Source organism: Petaurus breviceps, unplaced genomic scaffold (assembly GCF_028583685.1).
Source record: "Petaurus breviceps papuanus isolate PSGF00001 unplaced genomic scaffold, PetGlider_PUasm1.0 90383, whole genome shotgun sequence".
NCBI classification, from domain to species: Eukaryota; Metazoa; Chordata; class Mammalia; order Diprotodontia; family Petauridae; genus Petaurus; species Petaurus breviceps.
This window is the reverse complement of record NW_027187234.1, coordinates 74,330-86,286: the sequence shown is the minus strand read 5'-3', so window position 1 is coordinate 86,286 and position 11,957 is coordinate 74,330. Positions and strand designations below refer to the sequence as shown.

The 11,957-nt window shown below is 35.2% G+C and overlaps 1 protein-coding gene across 2 annotated transcripts in view; it reads right to left on the bottom strand.

Annotated features, from left to right (window-relative positions):
• Positions 1-642: 642 nt before the first annotated feature.
• QSOX2 (quiescin sulfhydryl oxidase 2) overlaps positions 643-11,957 on the bottom strand; it is a 71,903-nt gene continuing 60,588 nt past the window's right edge. For both annotated transcript variants that reach the window (XM_069108371.1, XM_069108372.1), the window contains exons 11-12: positions 9,795-9,983; positions 643-5,191 (exon numbers count right to left, since the gene is read on the bottom strand). In XM_069108371.1, the coding sequence (XP_068964472.1) occupies positions 4,653-5,191; positions 9,795-9,983 (728 nt within the window). In that variant the 3' untranslated portion in view covers positions 643-4,652. The remainder of the gene's footprint in view (positions 5,192-9,794; positions 9,984-11,957) is intronic.

Below are 11,957 nucleotides of genomic sequence, written 5' to 3'. Positions count from 1 at the left end.
CCCCTAAAAATGACAGTGCCTGCCTTCAAGGAGTTTACATTGTTACACTACATGTAACAGTTAGAAGAGAAAATCTTTCTCTCTTGTACATGCTTTGGACTTCATCCAAGATTTGTTGAATGGAAATGGATCGATTTGGTGAATGATAAATCTGGAACCAGTCTTAAATACAGGGTGTGTGCCTCACTTGAGGAAAAATCAATACATTTTAAAAAATTCAGAACTATTAATTTTGTTAAGGTGTGGGTGAAAATTTTCTCATTAAGAAGACTGACTATAGGTTTCCTTTAAATAGCAAGTCCCCTAGTGCACTTAAAATACAATTCAATTTAAAATAAAATTTTAAGAAAATATTGTATAAAATGAGGTATATTATATCTGCATTGTATTGTAACTTTCTCAAAAGAGTTCAGTCTCAAGCAAATGAAATCCAGTTTTAATCTGATACCCAAGAGTCTTCGAAAGCAGGCAGATCTTCCAGACATACTTTAAGGTACATTCCTGATGAGGAGAATGAATTTCAGAATTTAGGATGGCTGCTGGCCAAAAGGGTGTTTGGAAGGGGAGTTTGAAATAAGAATAAAAATTGTATGCTCATTATCGGAGCTGGTTTCACTTTTGAAAATAGCAATAACAACTCTCTAAAATGTCAGACTTCTTTATTTCAAAAACGTATACAGTAGAGTTAGCCAATTCAATACAAAATGGGTCTTTTCTGTGTTAAGAAAGAAATAACATCAATATTTTATCAGTTGGCTTTTCAGCAAAATCTTTCCATTAAAAATAAATAAGCATTTAAATTAATGAAATATATTTATTAGTTTTCAACAACTTTTTATGCTATCTCTAGACTTAGAAAATATACCCCAGCAATTTTAAAAAATACTAACATCAATTTCAAACACGAGCATTATCTGTAGTATACCATTTGTAGTTTAAAATGAATCGAGAAAATATTTTTGGTTCTCTTGGCACAGTAACTCCTCCCATAACAGACACTAGAGATAAGAAATAATTTGGCTCCCTCCCTGAATGTGAATTTCACATTTATTGTTCTGTGTCAAAACTCTTTTCATCACCTCTCGAAAGGACATAAACTTATCCCTCAAACTATTTTAACTTTACAATATGATACTATGAAATTTAAATGCTCACTTTGAATCCTAAGGGCTTTTAGCAAAATAACTTTAAAAAAGCCCTATTATTGGGCAGCATGTCACCTCTAATTAATACACTTAAAAGGAAGCTATTTTAAGAAAAGGGAATTCAAGCATGAACCAGAAAATATTTTTGGACTAAATATTTTACTTTGTACATTTTATGTTCATCCATTTCTTTCCTCCCCAAAATTAATACTTGACCCTTACATACTACAACAATTAGAACCTCCCATTATGGAACCAGGAGACATAGAGATTGGAAGAACAAATCTGATACACAACAGAAATATATCAAGATCATTCAAAGCCCCTCCTCCACTGACAGTGGAATGGATGAGATTCATATTATACCCTCTAATAAGAGAGATGGAGTTGTTTAGGTTCTTGCTTTCTTTTTCAAACAATCTTTCTAATCTAGTAAAAAGCGAAACCATGAAGCAAAAGTTGGCAATATTTGTGCAAATAAACATCTTGTTGAGGTTTTTCTTTTTCACTAAAACTGCCCACTGCCCTGAAGTTTTAACAATGAAATGAACTTCAAAATGGTCTTGTAAACACCAAGAGGCTATCCTTTAGTCAGTTACCATATAAAAAAATAACAAAAGTAGAAAAAAAAAGCACTGACTTCCAAAATCATTAAAAAAAATTAATACATCTTTGTCTCCAGATAAAGATTTTGTTGACAAATCAAAAGCTATGAAGGCCTTTTAAAGCTACTCCAGAAACTTTCCTTTGGGTACCTGTTCCCTACTTTACAGAAAATGTTAGTTTTCCCTACAAATGCCACTCTGCTTTCAAAATCCTAATGCTATGTCCCTGTTTAAAATAAAATACAAAACATTAGGCAGAATTTTGGCAGAGGTGAGGATGGGGATATCATGAAGTCAGATATTTATTAAAATGGAGTTAAATTTATGATATAGTTTAAGCTTAATTTCAAAAAGGATAAAACTTCAAAATTTTAAACACACAAGGATTTGAATAACTTACTATATGCCATGGTTTAAAGAATCTCAGAATTAAAAGGGACCTTAGAGATCTTTTAGTGTACCCTCCCTTTCCCTTATTTTTCAACAGCCTATACATGCCTTCTGAAAGTTTTGTTCTTTTGGAATTATTTTCCTCTGACTCAACACTAGAGATGGATATGTGCTGATAGAAAAAATCTCCCTGTGAGGCTAAGGAATCATTAGTTTTTAATCTCATAATCCCAAAATCTCTGCCTCAATGGTTTTCTTCCTTCTTTTTTTCCACTATCACCAGTCCACTCCTTAACTTTAAGAAATACTCACTGGTCTAACTGACCCTCCTTTGCTACTAGCAAGCTTTCCTTCCCTTAATCCAAGTGAGAAAATGGTGGTTAGGAATAATTATCAAATTAAGAGAAAAGGTAACATTAAAAAAATGATACAAGACTTAATGCAGTCATGTTTCTAGTGACTTAGAGATGGTCTTCCATTTTCATATCTAGGCTCTTGATTTCTATTCCTTTATCCATCTCTGTTGAAGGTCACCAGCCTAGGATACTTCCTAAAGACATATAAGGTTGCTTCTCTCCTTTGAGGTGAAACTCAGCCCATTTGCTATGATCTTTCAGCCTAACATAGTCCCTAACATAGTCCACAAACTCTAAATGGCTACACCATTTAAAAATCTTGGAATCCAACCCTTAGCACAGTTTTATTTCCAGCATTCAGAACAGACCAGCTGTCCTTCTAAACTTCAGAACTGGGTTTCCTCTTGAATTCCCTTCAAATTCCAGCAGCAGAGGGTGTCCTGTTAGAATGATTTGCTCTCTCCTGATCTATTTAAAGGGCAGCAAAGACTGGCAGCCAATAAGATCCAATGAACATATTTCACCTTTCCAGACACTACTAGCTCCACTTTCACTATGTTCTCAAAGTAACGAATAATATTAAAATGATTGCTTCTTGGCCTTTTGGTCAAGATCAATAATATTCAAATGAGTTCCCACTCCTCCCTACTAGAGGAGAAGTCCCTTTGTAGAAGTCCATATATTGTGTTGTAATATTCTAGCACTTTATATACACAATGGTAAAACAGGAAATTTCCACTCAAATTAAGAGAAAGGTCATTTAATCACAGTGCTTGATAAGATGTTTAGATAATAAAAGTAACATCTAATAAAAGCTAATTTAATAACTTAACGCTGGCATAAACCTAAGTAGATTTCTTATTTAATTATTAAAAGATGGATATGGCAACTTGCCTGTTTTCCATCTCCTTGGCAAAGATCTGGTCTTCTAACTTTTATTTTAAAGTACACTTCTGTCAAGTCTCTTGGCTCTAAACTGACTCTGTAACAGAAACACCGCAATGGTCCAAATCACAGTGACACTGTAATAATAACTCTTTATTCCATTAACAATATTACTGAACATGAGCAGAATCCAGGCAAGACTCGAATCCACTCACACAAAGAGGACAATCACAGGATGGAGAGACCTTAAAAGCATTCACTTGCTCACATATTTCTTATGAACAGGTTGGAAAAAAAAAAAACCAACCCACCCAGAGTCATGTCTTTAAAGATCTATTTTTTTCTGAACCCAAATAATTTAACCTCAAAGAATGAAGTAAGAAATGGTTTTGTTTTTTCACAAAACAAATTTGCTAGGTGTGTATTTACTTGAAATTCACTGAATGAAAAAAATCACCACCAATTCATATGTCTTACAGACAATTGCTATCAGAAACCTTCAAAGTAGAGAAATAAGTGAGGACTTTTCTTCTGCTTCCCAAGGAATCACTTGCTCTGAGGTATCACCAATATAATTCAAACATGATCTTGTTTGTTTTTCAGGTTTTATGCTCTATCTCTAGCAAGAGTTCCCTCTAATTTATGTGGGAACAGCTCAGGAAGAACAAAGTATAATCAGATTACCACAAACTTCGAGGAAATGTCATTTTAGAAGGTGATTTTCAGCATCCAAAAAGATGAACATCTACCCTTCTCCTTCTAAGATGCAGACTATACCATAAAATGGACCAAAAATGCTTGACTGTTACCACTGAAAATATTAATATGTGCTTCTCCAAATATAAAAACAAAGTCTTGGCAAATGAGCAACAAAGAAACATACTGTGTAAAAAATTTAGGATATAAAAACCTTAATGGGAAATATTTTAAATATGTGGGATAGTACTTAATTTTTTCTTTCTAAAACATGGAAGAGTGAACAAAGAATTTTTATGCTATAGGTCCTTAAAAGAGGCAAAAATCGAATGATATGAAACATACAAATAATGCCATGGAAAGGACCAATACTTTTTTCTTTGCAAGACAGGACATTCATATAATGAGTAATTGAATATAGAATGAGGAAAATGTAGTTTGAAACCCAATTCTACCACGGCATAAAATCCCTGATCATAAATATTAAAGCTTCATCCGGTGCTGACAATTTGACATTTACAAAGAAACTTTGTCTTTGATTTATCAACAATAATAATAATTTTTTAAAAAATGTTTTATACTGGTGAACGATAATACTTTACTTTCCACCATTTGGATCTCATTCGGGAGAAAAAATACATTATCATTAAAAAGATGGATGATGCCACATATAATAGAACACACAGGCTCATGTCAATGTTGGAAAAGCCAGTCCCTAAGAAAGACCCAGACTGTTTGGCCTCTATATGAATTTTAGATTCATATGGATGTTCAATTTTATCTCTGTCAGGTCTATTATTTAATTTATCTAAAATATGAGATTTGGGGTCCAAAACATTTGGCAGATCCAGATTCAGCTCTTGGTTTCCATTTGGTTTCTTCAGGATAGCATCTTTTGACTCCTGTTTGGTTTCTAATATGATTTCATTAGGCTCATCCTGATCTTCAGCATATTTATTTAAGATATTTTTGGTGCCATAATGATGCTTCAAGAATGTCAGCACTTGTACTTCATTCCAGCTGTCCAGGCCCTTAATTTCCTCATGGCAGCTTGGGCAGAGATCTGGTGTTGGCCACGGAAACTTTGGAAATTTGGGATCTTCACTTGGCTGGCCTACAGGAAGAGAAAGGGAAACAAAAAATCGACAGAAGACATCAAATCAAGGCTATCCTTTTCTTTTACCAGAAAAAATTCAAGTAGTACTTTAAAAACATGTGCTGGATAAAAATCTATAAAGATCCTCTACAACGCCTTGTAAAAGGTGCTTAATGAATATTTACTAAAACACTGATTCATTACTTGAAGCTAAATTACAAAGTATGGTTTCAGTAGATATTGTTATTAGATCAGTGATTCTCTGCCCCTTTCTACTGTAATTTGTTGCTGTTTACTTAATTTCGTAGACATTCTTACATTATTTCATCACAATGCTGATGGACAGAGATTTACTTTTTAGAAAATGAGTTAAATTTACTTTTTCCTTGAGAACTTTTCAGTACTCTTTGAAATCAGTGAAGACAATTCCCTAGTATTGAAAAAACAGTCAGGAATAACTGTTAGTCAGAGGGACAGCTTTTTCAAGCTAGTGCTGATAGTGGACAAAACAGTAGTAATACATATGTAAATTGTAACTAATGCTACATATCCTGATCCAGGTATTAAGTGCAAACAGAAACCAATTTTCTTTAGTGCTTTACTTATGTTTTTGTAATACAATGGATTAAATAAAAGCCAGTATTTTAGTGTTGTTTTCCATCCATCTTCTATGAAGATTTATTTGCCAGTGGAATTATTTTAAGCCAAATTTTAATCAAGTATTGATTTAGAAGTAGTTTAAATGTTAACTAAGAATATGCATCCTGTTCAATAAGTAATACTTTCTGAAGATCACTGCTTTAGTGGGCTCTATATATGAAAGAAAACTTTAATTTGATCTTAATGAAAATTATTTATGTTGAGTCAGCTTTATATTTGCTCAGAGATACACTTGGCTACTAGAGAAGACATTATATCTCCTTGGGGATATACATTCTTACTTAGTTTTAGACAAGGTCAGTGATGTATCTCTGATGAATGTACTCCAAAGCTGTTTCTGCCTAAAGTTAGCACTGCTGCTGTCGTCTGGGAGTAGACATGTCAGACATGGCACCAAAGAGAGAACCAAGCTTACATTTCTAAGAACAATGTCTGGTTTGGCCAGAAATGAAAAACCTCTCTTTTAGGAGACGACACTTAAGAAATCTTGTTCTGTGTCTTAGTATGAATAAAGTTTGCCTTACTGTGCTATCCATCCGATATGAGGAAGGATACCAGAACCCCACTGTCAGCAGAATGAATATTTTAACCCAGGTTTCTATTAGTAGGGATGAACTGCCTTGGGTTCAATACTCTCCCACATGGTCTCCCTTTGTGACCAAGGACCTGTATTTAGAAGGTTTGATGGGATTAAATGTGGCATGTAGGATTTCAGAATAGAACCTTTCCTTCCATCGAGTCAAGTGGCCCATATGGGATCTGAAATTGCAAACCTAGTTTCATTATATTACTATTTTAACAAATGATCCTATGATTTCTAACATTTTCACCAAATGACAAGATTGAAGAACTCTCAGTCTAATAAGACTCATTTAAAATGATTCTACTCTGGATACATTCAATTTAGGCATATTTAAAGAATCATAGAATTTCAGAGTTGGAATGGACATTAGAGATCACCTAGAATTCAACCTCCTCATTTGGCAGATGAACAAAGGAGGGCCCAAAAAGAAGTGACTCACCCAAGTTTGCATAATAAATTAGCAGTGCAGCCAAGACAAAAACTCAGATCTCCTGACTCCAGTATAGGGCTCTTTTATCTGCCCCAAAACAACTGATCTGAGCAGCTTAAGTCATCCTATTTTTTCATTCTCTTTTTATTGTGGTTCCCAGTCAGTTTGTTGATGCAAACTTCTTATTCCCTGGAAGCTATACCAGTAAAATAATGTGGGACTGGGAGCCAAGATGGCAGAGTAGCAGAGGAGGCTGTGAATCATGGCAAGAAAGGGTCCCAGATCCATACTGGGGCAACCTCAGATCCATAAAAGGGTCCCATGAGACAATAAGAAATATTAAAACAAAGTCAGAAGGCTGAAAAAGTAGAAGAAAGCATAATGTATTTCATAACAAAAACAACTAAAAGGAAAATAGATCAAGGGGGAAAACTTTAAGGATTATTGGACTACCTGAAAGTCATGACCAAAATCTAGCCATCTTATTTAAAGAAATATTAAAAGAAAGCCCCTATAGAAAGAATCTATGATTCTTTAAATATGCCTAAATCTGTTTACAGATCTCTTACAGGGATAGGGAACCTGCAGCCTTGAGGCCACACGTGGTCCTTGGGTGTGGCCTTTTGACTGAGTCCAAGTTTTACAGAACAAATCTTTTTATTAAGGGGATTTGTTCTGCGAAGTTTGGATTTGTTCAAAGGGCTATATTTGAGGTCCTGGAGGGCCACATGTGGCCTCAAGGTCACAGGTTCCTCACCCCTGTTAGAACCAGAGAGCAAAATGGAAAGAGAAGGAATCTAATAGTCATCTCCTGAAAGAAACTCCAAAATGAAAAATCGCAGAAACATAAAATCCAGAGCTTTCAGGTCAAAGAAAAAATTCTTCTGGCAGTCAAAAAGAATTAAAATACTGGGTAGTCACATTCAGGATCACACATGATTTAGCAGTCACCACTATGAAAGAAAGAACTTAGAATACATATTCCAGATATAGAGGTTCCCAAAGTGGGTGATACTGCCCTGTTGGGGTGGGGGGGGAGGCACTAAAACAATCCAGGGGGATAGTAGTAGCTTTGGGTACAACTGGGGAGAGTTGAATAAAACTAAGGGGGTGGTGGAAACATAGAAAACAAAAAAATATTGAAAACCTGTTCGTACATGTTTCATCTGTTGTGTTGCAGTGATTACATGTTTTCCAAATAAACACACAAAATGCAAGTTCAAATCCACTGACAGGTCTTAACAAGCAAGTGTTGGCAGGAAAGCATGTCATAGCATTGCTGGGAAGTCCAGCATTCATTGGCAGGAATATGTGCATGTAATGACTTGTTTACAATACGATACTATATGGTTACATGTGCAATACTGCACCATCAAAACATCAATGCAGGAAAAAACCCACAAATTTATAATAAATTACTAAATTTAAGATGTCATTTAAAAAAATTAATTTTTTGAAATGACACAAATTTTTTAAAAAAACCACTAAAGGCTTAAATAAGAAAGTAGATTTCTAGGAGGGTACTGAGTAATTTTTTTTTTAAAGGAGGCAGTAGGCCAAATAAGTTTGGGAACCTCCATACCAGAAGGCAAGAGATATAGGCAAATAATTAAGAATTACTTATCCAGCAAAAGTGAATATAATCCTACAGGGAGAAAAAAATGGACCCTCAATGAAATAGCATACGTCTAAGCATTCCTGATGAAAAGACTAGAGTTATAACAGGAACAGGGGTGAATGGAAGCTTTGTTGTACACCACCCACTTCTGGTTCATAGATCCAGGGCAGACTAATAAGGAGACCTGTGCCCATGCCCACTAATACCCCCACCCAAGCAGTAGAAGGTCCCAAATGGTGTGAGGAAAGAGGAACAAGTTCAGAAGAACGCAAAAGCAGAGTAGCTCAGACACCAGGAGCAAAGCAGGAGTGTTAGTTCCAGATTTGGGCCCAGTCTGAAGTCTGCAGAAGAATAACCAGGACTAGAACCCCTCACCAAAGAAGAGCCTGCAGTTCTGTCACTCTGAACCAGCAGAGCTTCCCTTCTTCCTGGATGGCAGATGCTGAGCCCAGCTGCAGTCCATTGTTGCTCAGACACAAACTTGCCGAGTTCAGAATGGAGGGAGGAGCAATCAAACTGTACCCTGGTTTAGGCCACTAAGGATATGCAGAAATATTTATAGCTCTTTTTGAGGTGGCAAAGTATGGGAATTTGAAGGGGTGCCAATAAACTGGGAAATGGCTGAATAAATTATGGTATATAAATGTGATGGAATACTATTGTGCTGTAAGAAATAATGAAGGGGATGGATTCAGAGAAACCTGGGAAGACTTATATGAACTGATAGAGATTGAAGTGAACACAAACAAGAGAACAGTTTATACAAATATATCACTCTGGTGATATCTTTGAAAACAACTTTGAAAGGATTAGGAACTCATTTCAGAGGGCTAATAATCAAATATGCTATCACCTCCAGACAGAGGTAAAAGACTCAGAGTGCAGAATGAGACATATATTTTTCTGAACATGGCCAATGTAGAAATTTGTTTTGCTTGACTATACATGTATGTAACAAGAATTTTGTTTTTCCTTTCAGGGCAATGGTGGAAATGGGGAACAGGGTTAGGAGGGGAGAGAACAAAGGTGGATGAATTGAAGACCATGCATCCTTTAATATTGGGTATTGTGAAGTATGCTTACAGGAAGCTCTTCTGTATGTGACAACTGTGGTACCAGACCACAGACCAAAGACAATCAAAATTCTATCTAGTCACCAAGTGATTTACAAAGTTGGCTGCTACAAAATTAGTGAAAGACACTCTTGTTCAACTTCTCACCTCAAAAGGGATTCCCTCTGGCCACACCAAGCAGCGGGCCTGGTTAACTAGTCATAGCTCTCATCTACGAAGGGTCAGAAGGTTTTCACTCAGAGTTGTTTTTGTCATACCTGCCAGCATGTTATTCACTATGTTGTGTGTCTTCCATAGCCAGAGGACTGCTTCATCCAGAGTTTTCACTGAATCCATGGATTCTTTAGCCATTTCTTCAAAATGCTGAGCACATTCTCTACATCCAAAAAATGTCTCAAGGTACCGTCTCATAATCTGCAAAACCACTTGGGGATTATCTTCAAAACCTGTAAGAACAACGCCACCTTGACTACCTGCACAATATACATGCCATCCTAAATAAATACTTGTTGGTTGGTTCATCTAGAAGGGCTAGTCATGCAGAAAAAGACAAACATTTTCAGTAAAACCAGCACACTTTAGATAGCATGTCAAAGTCAAACAATTCATTTTATTTTGCAATTTTGAAATGTGACTGAGAAAACCTGCATATCAATGAATAAATATGTGCTTTTAAAATCTATCACACAAACATCTTTATAGAAATGTGAAAATAGATTTTTCTGAGTGCCTAATGCCCTCTGGAAGGCCCATCCATGCCTTGAGAATAATAGAATACTATTAAGCATACTGCACATAAAGGGGTAACATACATCTTTAAAAGTCCGATTTATAGGGGTAGCTAGGTGGCACAGTGAATAGAGCACCAACCCTGGAGTCAGGAGGACCTGAGCTCAAATATGGCCTCAGACATTTAATACTTACTAGCCATGTGACCTTGGGCAAGTCACTTAACCTGCCCTGCCCTCCCCCCTCCAAAAAAAGAAAGTCCTATTTACCAGCTGGTGGCTTGGGAACTGGTGAGAAGTGCCATAGTGTTTAAATATCATTGTTTGACTCTGTCATTTTAAATTATACTTTCTCATTTTAAAATTAGAATTATGGTTTCATTTGTTCATAATGCTTATGTTTTAGTACTAATCAGTTATTTATCACTATTCATCAAATATTTAACTTGATATATGCATGCCATTCACCTCAAAGCTTATAAGGTTTCTTTGGAGGCCACCATAACTAAACATGAATGACTGTTAGGTCTTTCTGATTCATGGTTTTCCCTTTAAAATTATTTTAAAATATAATGTGAATGGGTTTGGAATAGCACACAAAGTCTTCAAAAACTACTTTAGTTTTATGGTCACTTTTCTTTTGATTGCTATTTATTATGTGAGTGATAAAAAAAGACTTGATTTAAGTTTCTTCAGCTACCCACATATCTTCTTGAGGGAGAACACTTTTGTGCTAATGATTATCAAACAGGTAAAAGGCCGGAAAATATTTACAAGGCTATATACATCTTTGAATCAGAAAAAATTTCAGCAACTTCAAATCATATAAACAAAAAGTATATTTGCCAAAGGCTACATGAAAACAAAAAGGTACACACTGATAGGTGGCTTTTGGCATAATTATACGCAAAACCAGGCCTCCACATCATTTTCTTGGTACTACCAACTTCAGTTGTAGTTCCCCTTATATATTATCTTCCTCTAATAAAATGTAAGCTCATTGAGAGCAAGAACTGTCTTGTTTGCTTGTATTTTCCAGTACTTAGCATAGCACTGGGCACATAAGAAGTACTTAACAATGCCCTCTCCATCTTTTTTCCCTCTCTCTAATTTAACAACCAAAAAGAAATGCAATCAAGTTCAAAGAAAACAAACTCCAAAGTCAAAAGGAAGTAATTAACATTATACTAGAGACAAAAATACATAAAAAGTAAGAGAATCAATACTATATTGAACACAGAAATCTCCATTCAAACATCTAATATTAGAGATTGAATAAAAACATACCAAGAAAGGACCCATGAGATTAAAGTAGATTAAGTGTCAGCATTAAAAGAAATACTACACAATAATTTCAAAACAATTTTTCTTAATCCAAGTCATGAATTTAAAGTCAAATGAACTACACTAATAAGCAAGGTTTTTAAGGGTTGTGTATGTATGATGTTTATTTAGGGAAGGTAGAGAAAAATTCTTAAAGTTTACAAATAATTTTAATACTTCTAGAGGGATGACAATTAATGTAACAGAGAGTAAGGTTTAAAGATGCTTGTTACTAATGTTCATAATTCTTACATTATCTAATTTAAGACAAGTTGGAAGGGATGAGGGGAAATAAAGAGCATGTGGTAGACTTTTTGAGAAATTCTTTTAAATTTAGTAACTGAAATGGTGAAGTCACAAAATTTTTCA